Source organism: Sapajus apella, unplaced genomic scaffold (genome assembly GCF_009761245.1).
Source record: "Sapajus apella isolate SASKATOON/1434 unplaced genomic scaffold, GSC_monkey_1.0 scaffold4, whole genome shotgun sequence".
In the NCBI taxonomy this organism is placed as follows: domain Eukaryota; kingdom Metazoa; phylum Chordata; class Mammalia; order Primates; family Cebidae; genus Sapajus; species Sapajus apella.
The window spans coordinates 35,919,240-35,934,552 of NW_022436944.1; the positions used below are offsets into that span (position 1 = coordinate 35,919,240).

The 15,313-nt window shown below is 37.3% G+C and overlaps 1 protein-coding gene across 4 annotated transcripts in view; it reads right to left on the bottom strand.

Moving 5' to 3' along the window:
• The window catches only part of LOC116542211 (collagen alpha-4(VI) chain-like), a 115,706-nt gene that overhangs the window by 27,110 nt on the left and 73,283 nt on the right, over positions 1–15,313 (bottom strand). For 3 of the 4 annotated variants that reach the window (XM_032267026.1, XM_032267031.1, XM_032267037.1), the window contains 10 exons: positions 14,794–14,847; positions 14,642–14,677; positions 11,445–11,507; positions 9,427–9,489; positions 8,319–8,381; positions 7,746–7,808; positions 5,123–5,173; positions 2,163–2,198; positions 1,996–2,058; positions 644–706 (listed from right to left, as the gene is read on the bottom strand). In XM_032267026.1, coding sequence (XP_032122917.1) covers positions 644–706; positions 1,996–2,058; positions 2,163–2,198; positions 5,123–5,173; positions 7,746–7,808; positions 8,319–8,381; positions 9,427–9,489; positions 11,445–11,507; positions 14,642–14,677; positions 14,794–14,847 — 555 coding nt within the window. The remainder of the gene's footprint in view (positions 1–643; positions 707–1,995; positions 2,059–2,162; positions 2,199–5,122; positions 5,174–7,745; positions 7,809–8,318; positions 8,382–9,426; positions 9,490–11,444; positions 11,508–14,641; positions 14,678–14,793; positions 14,848–15,313) is intronic. The other variant, XM_032267046.1, reaches the window with a different exon arrangement.

Here is a 15,313-nt window from a genome sequence, read left to right on the forward strand (position 1 = left end):
TAAAAATGGCATGAATGGTCCTTCTAGCACTAATATTTTTTTAATTTCTGACTTTGTTCCACCTCTCCAGTAAACCCTAAACTGCAGTGAGACCAACAGGTTCAATTCGTGGCTGACCTATTGTGCCATCCCTCATGATTGACAGTCCAGCCTCCTAGGACAAGGCACAGACCAGAAGGATTGCATCCTCAAAGTATTTCCTTTTATATCAAATGATGTTCCAGGGAATTTAAAAAATGTTTGTGGGCTTTCAACATTGTTAGTTCAGTTAAGATTATATAAATATTATGTTTTTTTAGGCTTTTCTTCTGGTTTTTGCAAAAATGTTGTTGTTCATCTTGTTTCCATTGATAAACTCACTCGCCAGTGAGTTTTATACATCCTTTTATTTATTTAGACAGGTTCACAAATCTCCAGCCACTCCAATATCTTCCCAATGTTCAAGTAAAAATATATATTGAATAAATACACTGTATAGAGACTTGAAGTTAATATGCTTTAGGACAAATTTGCCCCATTCTCTATGATGATCCTCCTGTTTGTCCCAAATGTTCATTTCTTCTTTAGAGATTCCTCTTATCAAATCTTTATTCATTTTTATACAACAGTTGAAAACAAAAGAAAAAAGAAGGGTACATGTTACCATTTGTCCTGGTGGGCCTTGGTCACCTGGAGTTCCAACAAATCCAGGAAAGCCAGCATTACCCTAAAAAATGATCATATCAGAAGAATAAGCTTCCTCCTTGATTACAACTATCAGATCCACTTTGATATGTTATTATTCCTAATGCCAATGAGTCTGATATTGACCAGCTAGTTTACAAACTGAATATCTGTGGGATAAGACATGGAGAATAGAAAGAGAGGGTGGTCTCTTTATGGGAACCATCCAAATCCACCCCCCTATATACTCAACCTCAGTCATGCACATGTGTATACACACACAAACACACACTTCTAGACAGATCCTTAAAAGATGGCTCAATACACTCCATTGAGTCTTGAGGACATACAATAAAAAGAATGCAGGGTGTCTGCATTAAGAGTCTGACATCAGAAAAAGGGAAAAATTTCTCCACCACCTTCTTGTTCTCAGTGTTTCAGAAAAGGCACATGGTGGCCATAGGTTTACTTCCAAATATTTGAAATGACACAGCATTATATAAATACAGTGGATCCTTTATCTTTTTTTATTTGAAACTAGAAATAAAAGTTAATTGACTAGAGCAACCATTGCCAGCAGCAAGTCAAGTTAGGCACAGATCAAATATTTCTTTATGTTCTTACCAGTGCATGAAAATACTAATTCTTAAGTATCTAGAAAACACTTTCCTTTCCTCTTTTCTGCAGTAAACCCTAGTCCATTTCCTAGAAGACCTTGGTTTCTCTTCTAGTCCATTTTCTAGAAGACCTTGGTCTATCAGCTAAACATCACCAGGATGTTAGATATCCACAAGCTTACTCTTTTCAAAAAGAGCTGCCAGTGATTATGGCTCTTCAAGGCTGACTATTCAGAACCCAAAGGAATTGATTTTTAATCAGAGACTGTGCAAAGCACAGAGGACTCCAAGTCCACCAAGGTGGTAACAATATTCTCAAGAATCTTTTCTGAAAATAGCGGGAGAAAGTTAAGGCTTGGGAGAATCCTAAAGAAATAGCAATGTTTGCTCTACAGCTAAAACGATATCCTTCCAAATGACATCTAGACTTACCAAAGACAGAGTTGCTCCCAAACTTGGTTTTAAAAGGTTGGTATTGTAAAACCGAAACTCCCAACTTGGATTTTCTGTTGATATGGCTTGGCAAACTGTATTTGTATTCAGAAGATAGATGGCAGTGGGATTAAGTGGGGAGTGGGATAGCCACAGGAGGGTGTGGAATGAGCATTGACTGAAGACGAATGGGCTTCCTGCTAAGAAGTCCTAACCCAGCGGAAATGTGCTTCTGTAATGATGTGGGCTTCTATAGCTCCTGGGAAGTTTATTTAATTCTTACCCTCTTCCCTCTTACTCCCTTCACCCCCTTCTCTCCTGGACGGCCCGGGTCACCATCTTCTCCCTTAACAGAATCAAAAACAGAACTCTAAGTGTAAAGAAATGCAAGCATAAACAAACGACACATGTTGCCTACCAGTTGCCAGGCCCAGAAATATATCTCCTTACTTGTGCACCAGGATGGCCAGGGAATCCAGGTTCACCCTAGTGTCAGAAATGAGATGAGATCTTGTTTAATGATTAAGAAATTTCCTTGACATACCTTGGGGAAAAAGAAGACACTATAATTTTGAGGAAATAGACTTAAAACAAGAGCCAAGAAAAACAACTATAGCAACAGTTGTTATCTTGAGCTGCTCTCAAGTGGCCATATTTCATTTCTCTAATTCAACATGAAACAACTTGTAAATCACTTACAAATTCTCCCCCTCCTTAGTATATTGTATAATGAAACTTCTTCCTTAAGGCATTTTTATCTCTCAGTTTAAATAACCTGAGGTTTAATCCAATAGAAACGAAGGGAGAGGGCACCACATTGAGTGCTGGGAAGCAGGTGCTCATTGTCAGAACCAAAGACACACTACAAAGCGATCATTCATTCAACAAATATCTATTCGAATCTATCTTCCAACTACTTCTCTAAGCACAGGAAATTCAGCAATGAACAGAACAAAGATCTTGTTCTTATGGAACTTATATGCTGGTGGGGAAGAAAATGAACAAAGAAATATATGTGAGAAAGAGATAATGTTATTCCAGGAAGGGGATTAAGAATAAAGGATTACATGTATCAAGGGATGAGGAGGCACTATTTTACATAGGTGGTCCGGAAAAGCCTTTTTGTAAAGGCGGCATTTGGGCAAAGACCAGCATGAATTGAGAAAACAAGCAGACTTATGGGAGAAGAGCATTCCAGGTGGAGGGAAGAGTATGTGAAAACAAACTCTGAAGTAAGAGGAGGAGTATGTGCCACCATGTTTGAGGGAGACTGAAGCAGAGTGGAGGGGGAAGGGGGGCAGGCAGGAGAAGGTGAAGTCAAAGAGTTTACAGAGACCATGTTGTATAAATTCTTGCAGGCCATGTTAACAGTGGGTTTTATTCTGAGGGACATTGAGAATGACAGCGGGACTTTGAGTAAGAAAATGACTTGATCTGACTATGTTTTTAAAGACGTCTCTAGCTGCTGCATGGAGAACTAACTATATGAGGCAAGGGTGGAAGCAGAGAGACCAGTTCAGTGGCTATTGCAGAAACACAGATGGAAAATTATATTGGCTTGGTCCAGAGGGTGGCAGTGCAGTTGTGAGACATGATAAAATGTCGGATGTACTTTGATGATAGACTTAACACTAGTGGTTGATGAATTAAATGTGGGAGTGAGAGAAAAAGATTTATCAATGACAGCTGCAAGTGTCTGTCTTGAGCAACTGGATGGTTGAAGTTTCCAGTCTCAGAGATAGGAAAGGCTGGAGGAGGGGCAGGTTGTTAAAGGAAACAGTTTTGGCTGACTGGATATTTAATAATATTAAAGCATGTTCTCACTCATAAGTGGGTGTTGAACAATAAGAACATATGGACACAGGGAGGGGAGCATCACACACTGGGGTCTGTTGGAGGGTGCTAGGGGGAGGACAGTGGGGGGTGGGGAGGTTGGGGAGGGATAACATGGGGAGAAATGCCAGACATAGGTGTACCCCAGAACCTAAAGTACAATTATATATGTGGATATATATATACATATAAAAGGATTATTATTATTCTTTGGTATAAGAATGGTATTTTGGTTATATTTTTAAACAATCTTTTAAAGATGCAACCCAAAATATCTGTGTATGGAATATATGATTATCTTGAAGTAAATTTTATATGTCACACGACCTACAGTAGGTGGACATATATAGAGGTTCTCTCCTCACTTCCACTTTCTTAATGAAATACGAAACATGTTCATCTGCTTTAAGTATGGACGACAAAGCAGATGTTGGAGGTTTGAGGAGACAGGAGGGGGTATGAAATTAGCCTGGTGGGAGGATAAGTGAGTGGGAGTATAAATAAAACAAAACAAAATTCGCCAAGGGTTTTTCATTGTTTGGGTTAGGTGATGGATACATGGGGTGAGACGGGGAGCGTCATTATACTCGTCTCCACTTTTATTCATTGAATTTGTCTTTAATACCAGGTTAACAAACAAACAAAAACAAGAAGAAAGTTGTTTGGGGACACGCCAATTTTAAGATGCCTGTTAGATGACCAAATGGAAATATATTTAGAGTTTAGGATATTGGTCCAAGCTGGAGAAATAAAGTGGAGATAACAGGGTAGATGGTTACTGAGGCCATGGAACTGAATTTCCCCAAGAAATGTCACCTGAGAGATGAGCAAAGAGGGAAGAAGATATGAGTACATATGAGAAGATATGAGAACAGAGCTTTGAGTACTTGAAGGTCAATAACATCCAGAAGATCTAGGAAAGCAGATGAGAAAGAGAAGCCAGTGAAAACCAGGAAAATAGACTGTGCTGGAAGTTGAATGAGGGGAAAGAAATCAGAAATAAACCCATGATCAATCTGTCAAATGCTGCTGAGAGATGGAACATAATGAGGGCAGGGAAGTAACCACTGGATTTAGCAACATAGGGTTTACCTCAACTAAAGCAGATATAGTTGAGTGGGGAGGGTCGAGGAGTGAAGGCTCAAGTGTCATCAGGTTTTCAGCCTCAGCACTGCTGATATTTTGGGCCTGATGGTTCTTTATTGGGAGGGGCTGTCCTGTGCACTGCAAGATGTCAAACAGCATCTTTACTCAGTAGATGCCAGCACCCTCTTCTTGAGTTGTAAGAACCAAAACATCTCCAGACATTACCTTTCCACATATATGTGGAAGCTCTGGCACTCTCAGAGCTGAGGTGGGAATGTCTGACATATATGTGGAAGATGAGGTTTGACTTTTAAATAAGGGGGCGACAAAAACAATTTTTACTTTTTAGGGAGGGAACTCTGGCAGCCAAAACATTTTGTAAATATGTAGAAACCGTTCCTGGCATACAACTTGGAAAATAACGCTTATTTTAAAAAGTAAAATAAAAACTATAGTCCTTAGTTCAGAATACCCTGTAAGGTTACCCTCACCTTTTTTCCTTTTCTTCCTGGATGTCCATATCCGTCAGAACCAGGAAGACCCTAAGAAGATGACATATAAGATGAACTGTAGAGTCACGCAGATCAACACTTGTTGATAATAGTATATGAACCCTTGGATAAATCAACAATGCTGGGATAGCAAATGAGCTTGATGGAGATTGGGAGACCACCTTCATAGGACAAACACTCCAGATTTGGAGGAGATACAGGTTTAAAACTTTGAAAGACCACCATAGAAAGAAGTTTTTAGGTTTTTTAAGCCCCCATCTGTACATCAGCAAGATGATACCTCAGTTATAGGAAGGCATACACAACTGTGCAAAGTTTCCCTTGGGCTAAATTTGCTTTCCTTGTGAGATAAAGTAAAAATAGAAGCTCTAGAACTGGTGAATCATCAGACAAAATCACAGACTTCAGAGAAAAAGACTGGAATAGAGGCAATATAGTTTAGTGGTTAAGTGTACAGACTATAAACCCAGATAGACCTGAATTTTTATTCCAGTTCCAACATTAGTTGTATGAGTGACCCTGGGAAAGTTGCACAACCTCTATAAACTTCAGTTTCCTAATCTGTAAAATAGGGATAATAGTATCATCTATACTATATACTCGTTGGGAAGATTTAGTGAGATTGTGTATGAAAAGTGCTTAGCACAATGTCAGGCACAGAGGCAGTACTTAATAAATGGTAACTAGTCTGCTGCTGATGGTGGCAGTGGTAGTGATGGTGTCAGCAGAGGGGTGGTAATGGTAGTGGTGCTGATGGTAATAGTGAAGGTGGTGGTGATGATGGTAGTGATAGTGATAGCAATGGTGACAGATGATAGTGATGGTGATGGTAATGATGATGGTGGTGGCAATGGTGATGATGGTGATAGTATGGTGGTGCTGATGATGGTGATGGTAATGATGATGGTGGTGGCAATGGTGATGATGGTGATAGTATGGTGGTGCTGATGATGGTGATGGTAGTGATGATGGTGGTGGCAATGGTGATGATGGTGATAGTATGGTGGTGCTGATGATGGTGATGGTGGTGGTAATGGTGATGATGGTGATAGTATGGTGGTGCTGATGATGGTGATGGTAATGATGATGGTAGTGGCAATGGTGATGATGGTGATAATATGGTGGTGGTGGTAGTGATGATGGTGGTGGTGGTAATAATTGGGATAATGGTTACAGTGATAGTGGTAGTAGTGGTGATGATGTTTATGGTGAGAGTGATAGTAATGATGGTGGTGGTGGTGGTAGTGATGATGGTAATAGCAATGGTGATAATGATGGTAGTAGTGATAGTGGTGGTGATGGTGATTGTGATGATGGTAATGATGGTATTGATGGTAATGGTGGTGGTGATGATGATGCTGGTAGTTGTGATGTTATTGCTGAAGATAATCATGGTGGAGGTGGCAGTGGTGGTGATGATAATAATCATGAAAATGATGATACTCCCAGGGAGCTTAGCATCTGTATAGACAGACAATGAGCTTCCTGTAATAAAGAGTAAATTCAAAACCCTATAGGGGTTTTTTTTCTGAATGGACAAAGGGTTCCCCAAAACCAGGTAGATAGATTGAGAGGAAAAATTAAAAATTTGAAGACACAAAAAGATTCCTAGGGTCTAAAATGGAAAGTCTGAAAGACTAGAAGAGAAAAAAAATAAGACAAAGAAGATTGCCAAAAATGAGTTCTTAGCAGGGGCCAGAGGGGTGAGAATGAAGTTTATTTGCTGTTACTCCATCTTCTCCTTGATGAAGGATGTGCAGAACCTTCAGCATCTGCAACCTCAGAGACCCAAACTGTATTTTTGGAGCGGTCTCTTGAAAATAGTCACAAAATAGCTAACTTGCTCTCCTGTTCAGGGTGATAACTAAGGTAAAAGTGTGTAGTCCTGTGTTTGAAAGTGTTGTCTTGTAGAAGTAAGTATTTTATGTACTTTGGTCTCCAAAGATTACTTCTATACTCTAAATAATCAAACCCATACTCTTAAAAGTTTGCTGATCTGGCTGTCTTATTTGTTGCCCTGGAAAAAAAATGTTTCACTGAACAGCTCTCTATTCCTGAAAGACTTCAAATGCTTATAAGATATCATTGTCAAACAGATGAAGGACATTGGCACTTTGCTCTTCAACATGTGAGAAGGCAAAATAAATTCCAAGACATCTTTGGATTCTTAATTTATACAAGAAGTTTGAGAAACTTTGACTACTCAGATTCTTAAGAGTGCTAGTGGTCATGTCATATTTGTAACCACGAGTTTAGCTTAAGAATATCAGAATTTTGAGTTCACAGCAATGATATTAAAGCCAGTTTATTACATCAAGTTGATGCCATTTTTGTTTATCAAGTCTTTTTTTCATTATTTCTTATTGTAAGCTGAAAGATGGACAAGATACTTTAATGCTGTGGTAGATGACTCCATCAAAATTTGGCTTGGTGCATACTGAGATTTTTTTTTAGACAACATCTCCCTGATTTGCCTGATATATTCTGAACTGAAAAAAAGTGGTTTCATACATTTAAAAAAAGAATATTAGAATTTTAAATAAAACAAGAACAATGGCAAATAAATTCAATCAAGAGTCCAAAACAGAGAAACTGGACTTACAGGTTGCCCTCTTGGTCCTTGTTGACCCCTTGGGCCTCTTTCTCCTGCATCACCAAGCTCTCCCTTTTAAAATAAAGAGAAAAGATAAAATTAATTTTCTTCTATGAGGTTATGCAATTTTGTGTCATTTTCCTTAGAGATTTTACAGTCACTGTTTTCAAGTTTTGATAGCATACCATATACCCTAAGGTTAATACTTTTCTCTAGGCTTTGTTAAATATGTATAACTAGCAAACATAGTAACAATTTTGGTATAGAAAATTAGCAACACCAGGTATGTAACATCAATTACAGAATTTTATATTACCATGGCTTTTTCTAAATTCAGATGTGCACATTTATATTTGTGGTGACTCCATATGTATATCTAACTACTGATACCTCTTTGTCTACTTATACATGTGATTTATTTTTCTATATGTTCCTCTATATGTGTTGCCTCCAGTCAATAGCATCACCAACCATATCAGAAATGTATGTTGGAAATGATGGTATAAGTAAAGATTTGTTTAAGAAAACCCAAGGGGTTTTCTCAAGCTACAATCAAGAAAGATCATGTTCTCTGACATTTACCTTTATTCCTCTTAGTCCATCTTTTCCTTTTGAACCTGGAGGCCCTGGAGTGCCAGGATTCCCCTGTAACAAGACCATAGCCAAAATTACCACTAGGGCTAAGAAGTTAACTATCTGTCTCTCTTGTTATTATTGAAATAGTTTATAACTGGTAATATGCTCACGAATCACCTTATAGATGGAAGCTTAGCCTTTGATATTTAATACATTTAATTAATTATATCCTCCAACATACAAAATGCATAATATAAACATTTACACTATGGGTTGGGGGCATTGAGATAGGGGAGCAGGAGGCCACATCTACCACATACTGAGAATTGAGGGAATCATTTCTACGCTACAGGGGAAAACATTATTTGATTAAGAGATCCAGAAAATAAAAGCCTAGACTTTCACCTGCTCCAAATTGAAAATATTTTCAACTGAGATTGACAATAATATAATCAGTTATAAGGCCAGGTTTTTTTTCCTGATCAAGGCAGAAAAGGGACAGATGGCTTTAGCCATCTTCAAGCTGCCCTTTTCAGTTTCCTGATGGAGACTCATTCCTGACTCTAATCATGCTGCTCATGTTTCTAAGCCATCCCAAATGCTCACTTCCTTAGGAAGCTATTCTGATCATCAGTCTCAATCTACCTGACCCTCCTATGAACCACCAAGATATTATTTGGAGAACAGAGCAGGTACTAGCAAGACCCAAGATTAGACACTTACTGTCTGGATGACAAGTCATTTAATTCCTCTTAGCCTCAGTTTCCTTATCTATAAAATTGGTATAGTAATGATTCCTTATATATTTGTGAGGATCAAGATTACTTATTTATAGTTTTATATGGTACTATTATTTCATCTTTTACTGTAGCTAAATTTGAACTTGTATGACATACCCTTGAGGTTTAAACAATTTACCTCAATTTACCTAGAGTAGGAGATACATAGCAGATGATCAATATCTACTGCATCAAATGAACTTTTCTAGAAATTTCTGATATCCCCATATCCCAGAACAAACAGTGTAGCTTTATGTTATTGATCCAGGAACATTCAGAGTATAAATCAGCCAGTGTTAATGAGTAGCTGCATTATAGTTGTTTTAAAAGCCTACCTGAGCACCCACTAAGCCTTTTTGTCCAGAAGTTCCTGGTGGTCCTTGCCTTCCTCTTGGCCCCTGATCCAAAGATGAAATTAAAATTCAACCAGTTTTTAAAGAGTCATTTACATTCCATGTAACCACAAAATCACCTTGGATGCCACTGGAAGCACAAATTAAGGTGCCCGACCCATCACTATCTCATTTATCAAACTTTAATCAGGGAGCATCTGCACTCTGAAGCACCCGAGAACACTCACTTCAAACTCACTCCATCTGAAGCAGAGGGTGTGAGTCCTCAGCATCTATATTTTTAGCAGTCTCTCCAGGTGAATATGATGAGTACTAAAGTTTGAAAATGTTGCTTTTTTATGTTAATTCATTCAACTAATTTTAAATCCTAAAGAGGGATGAGAGGGCAGCAAGGCTATTGATTTCCACTGAAAAATGAACCCTTTCCTTATACACACAAGGGTTAAGGACAAAAGATTGTGTTTTCTATTTGATCAAGAGCCAAGGGTGCATTTAAGTGGCTTAATCTCACTGACTACACTTCTGGGGATTTGCTCATTTTCTCCCCAATCTATTTTACTTTGCTGATTTTTGACACTTTAATATTTTCCAGCTTTTCTGAGAAACACCTTCCTATTAGAAGTATTGATGGATCATGGCTTCTACTCTCCTAGGTGAGGTATTGACAATCATCTATTTAAATAGACTATCACACTCACATCCCAGTGGGAAGGTGAGAATTAAGGAGAGGTTTTATTGATTATCTTGTTCATGGTTCCCAGCATGACTTGCTTCCCTTCCACCCAGCTGTGTAATGAAGTGAGTATAGACAGGAAGGCAGGGACACAACAGCGGCAGTGAGGTGGGGGGCGGGGGTGGGGTGGTCCTGAGCTAGTCATCAAAAAGAAAGGGGAAAAATACACATCTTTTAGTTGCTTTCCCTTCAGTTCAGATACTATTTTTCATCATAAAATAAATATAATCTCTAATTACACATTGACGACCCATTTTTTTCCTTAGTGCCTTTAGCAAGTCTAAGAGGAGCAGATCTCTTCTGAAATTATCATCTGACACTCATAGGATTTTTAATTATGGAGAATGATTTAAGATGTTAGTAAAATTTATTGTTTCAAAGTTTTTCCATTTGCGTATACTTAAAAACAATTTGGCTATTAAAAGAAATACATATAATGTGTTCCAGAAGGGCCTGCAGAATGACAGATTTGGGTTATGCTTAGATGATGCTGAAAGAGCTAGTTGAAAGTTTAAATTTCCAGTTATCAGGTGATAACCTAACAAAACCCCACTGGGTGAACTTGAGGACAGGACCCTTGCCTTAATGGTATCAATGTCCCAGGTCTATTAGCAGAGTGCCCTGTGCATAATAGATACTTAGTAAACACTTTACTGATTTTTCCTACCAAAGTGAGTGATGGGGTCTCATTCTTTTGCCCAGGCTGGAGTGCCGTGGCACCATCATAGCTCACTGCACGCTTGAACTCCTGAGCTCACAGTGATCCTCCTGCCTCAGCCTCCCAAGTAGCTGGGACTAGAGGTGTACACCACTATACCAAGATATGAATACAATTTTTAAAAATTAAATAATACTTGAATACACAGCTTCAGAGGCAGTAATCAAGAGCATTGGTTTTGTAACTATACTGCCTGAGTCTCAATCCCAGCCTTATCATTTATTAGCTGTGTGACCTTTGCCAATTTACCTAACTTCTCCCTTCCCTCTTCATTTCTCTCCTGTAAAATGAGAATAATAACTCCCTTCCCATTGAAGAATTAAATTAGTTAATACAAGTGCTTTAGGCAGTGTCTAGAACATAGAGGTCAATAAATATTAGCTATTGTGGTTTAATCTTTCAGAAAGGGGGCTATACCATCTGCTTTGGGAGGCCCTGGAAAGGAGGCACCTAAAGCCATTCTGATTTATATTAAATTCTTATCAAACAAATAACTTGAAATTTCAAACAAATATCCTTCAGCACTAAAACCAAGTTCCCAGATACAACCTGTGAGCCTGGATACCCAAGCTCTCCTTGGTAACCCTGTTCACCGGATTCTCCAGGCACACCCTGTCAAAATGAATAAGACTTATAGTGAGTTCACCAGCCATCTTTAGTGTTCTTATTGAAAGCAGCTTTTCCTGCCATATATCACTTGAAACCACAAGAGAAAGACTCAAACAGGATTTGACAGGTTGTGATCCATCCTCTTAAGGGATGAAGTTGAAGACGAAATGTGGATATTTACGCTTATCTTGGGAAAATACAAGACCAAATTCTTACGGCCTTTCTTAAGGTCTTTTATTTCATACAGGGAAACTCAGAATATTGAACACAACAATAAACATGACACTCCGAGACAAAGGCACATAAAGTACACGGGAAAATAACAGAAAACTGGCTTTGAAACCCTACAGATCTTTATGGCAAGAAGCTAGGTCTCTAGGCAAAGGGTGAATTATTAAAATGATTTATTCTATACCTGATTTAATTTATCCCACAAATTTTCATTTCTACAGAGAAGATATGTTTTCCAAGATTGAGGATAACACCCACTTTGTAAATTATTCTGCCTTCTTTTTCATATTGCTCACATGTTGACTAGATCATTAATTATTCATAGATATGCAAAGAGCAAAAACTTCAAAGTCAGAATTTAATCAATGTGTGGATCAATTACTTGTGCTTCATCAGTTTTTGAAAATATTCAGTACTTCTATTAATCATTCCTGTTATGTTATTCTGCTCTTTAAGAGTTTATTTCTAGATTTATAAACATGAAGCAAATTTTAAAAGGAATACAGCTAGAAATTTTGAACCAAGTTATGAAATTTGTCTAATTTGCATATTATCACATTAGTGACATTCATAGTGCAACATTTATAAAAACAATGTGGCTATATATAGCTAAGTTCAGACTCTATTATAATTCTGTGCTAATAAATTTAAATTAAGAAAATAATTTCAGCAGAGCAAATGCAAAAACAAAACAAAAAATCTGTAATACACATCACTGATGTTCTTCACATCAATTACCATGATATGCAACAAAACAGAAATTACCTAAATGCTCAATGTAAGGATAGATTAGTACATCATGGTACTTCAATAGAGTAAAATATAATGTTCTAAAATGATAATAGGGAGATTTGGAAATAGGAAAAAGCAGAATACAAAATGTCATGTACATTATAATAATCCTTCATTTTTTATACAAGAGAATGGAAAAACATGAAAATACTTGCAGAAGGATGGTGGGTTTGTGTACCTTTAAAAAAATTAATAATATTCTTAATTTTATCAAAAACAACAAATTTAAAGTCTTGCCTTACGGACAAAAAATGTATGCATCAATTTGTTTGGCATAACTATAACATTTTCTATAACTAAAATTTTATTTAGAATTTCACTTTATTATACATCTTGCAAAAGAAAGCAGATCTAATTTTATAGATAATACTGAGCCATATTTTCCCAAAGTCCAAGGAATGCTGTAAGTTGGAGTTCAGCATCTCTATAAATTATATTCTTCCGGTAGGACTGACTGGTTTTTAGCAAGTTACAGCCTCAGAACATAAATGGGCCTATATGACCAGTGCTCCAATGTTGAGTCATCTAGCAAATCAATGATGTGGTGGATAAACCTAGTTCATTCTGAAGCCTGCAAATATTTGTAATTATATCTCTTATTTTAAAAATCAACTATACTATAAGGCCATAGTCACCAAAACAGCCTGATACTGGTATAAAAATAGGCATATAGAGCAATGAAACAGAAATAGATAAAAATAAAATGAATAATAGAAATGAAAGCTCTACTCTAATATATTAGGATATTAGCTTCTTTTCAATCTAAATGAAACATTATAGCAGGGTGGGGAGGAGTCGGATAACCATATAAACTTTCCCCTTTTCATGAAAAACAAAAAATCTTCATGGAAACTTTCAATGAACCTCATGCAACCTCAGACAGCCCAGGCAGCACTCTTCTTGACCTCAGAGAGAACAATTTAAAGTAGCCATAAAAGTTAGACAAATGGGACTATATTGAACTAAAAAACTTCTGAAAAGAAAAAAAAAATGAGCAGAGTGAAGAGACAACCTGTTGAATGGGAGGAAATACATGCAAACTATTCACCCAACAAGGGACTAACATCTAGCCTATACAAGGAACAAACACTCAATTGGAAAAAAGCAATCCCATTAAAAAGCGGGCAAAAGATCTGAATTGACACCTTTCAAAAGACATACAAATGGCCAATAGGTATATGAAAAAATGTTCAACATCATTAATGATGAAAACCATAATGAGATATTATCTTATCCCAGTTAGAATAGTTTTTATCAAAAATGCAAAAAGCAACAAATGCTAGCAAATATTCAGAGAAAAGGGATACATATTTTTGGTAAGAATATAAGTTCATACAGTCATGGTGGAAAACAGTCTAGAGATTTCCCAAAAAGTTAAAAATAGAACTACCATATGATCCACAAATTCCACTAACTGGCATTTACCCAAAGGAAACCAAGTCAGTGCATCAGACGGTTACCTGCACCCCCTTGCTTGTTGCAGCACTATTCACAATAGCAAACGTGGAATCAACCAAAGTTTCCACCAACAGATGAACAGATAAAGAAAATGCAACGCATACACACAGTGAAATACTATTCAGCCACAAAAGAGAATGAAATCCTGTTATTTGCAGCAACATGGATGGAACAGGAAGTCATTATGTTAAGTGGAATAAGTCAGGCACCAAAAGATAAATATCACAATTTCTCTCTCACATATGGGAGCTAAAAAAGCTGAACTCACAGAGGTAGAGAGCAGAATGATAGTTACCAAAGCCTGAGAAGGGGGTTGGAGGTAGGGAGAATGAAAAGAGGTTCATTAATGTGTAAAACAGTCACATAGAAGGAATAAGTTCTACTGTTTGATAGTATAGTAGGGTGACTATACTTAACAATATATTATACATTTCAAAATAGCTAGAACATAATATTTGAAACGTTCCCAACATAAAGAAATAATAAATGTTTGAGGCATAGATACCCTAAATACCCTGGTGTGATCATTCTGTGTTCTATGTATATATCAAAATATCACATGTACTCCATAAATATGTGCAGATATTATGTATCAATAATAAATACAGTAGTCGCATGTGTGGAGAAAAGAGCAACTCTTTCCAGGAAGCACTGACCTTTAACCCTGCCAGACCTCGCCTTCCTCTTGTCCCCTAAGAAAAATGGAAAGCAGAGACCTTAGAGAGGGAAACAAACCAACTTTCACCCCAGCCTACCACCCTCTTCCACAAAGGCAGGGGAAATACACCCCTCCAGCTGCTATACCTACCCGAGGGCCAACATTTCCAGTTTCTCCCTGAACTCCATCAAAACTAGAGCGTCCCTGAAAAGTAAGAGATAAAGGACAGATCAGAAACAAACAACAACACATGCTAGCAAAACTTCTTATCCAACACAGAAGCCACTAGGTGATGCGGCTCTTAAATTTACACCAAATGAGTAGAATTAGTTCAAGTTACAGGGCATTAGCAATAAAACAATTATCCAGAAAACTTGCTGTCTTCTAGGCAAGGAATGGGCAATTGACATAATTGCAGTCTTATTTGGATGTGATCTTGTTTTTCAGTACTGCAAATTCACTTCTTAAATATATTTAGAGCTTTTAACATATTAATAATCTAAAGGGAATAATCCTCATAAAACACAAAAAACATAAATTTTTAAATATTTATAGCTACATATTTAGTCTCCAATCTGGTCTTGTTTCCATATCTACATAACAGCTTTATTTTCTCCTCCTAGAGATTCTTCTTTCAGTAATCACAGATACTGTGACCTCCAGTTTCTTT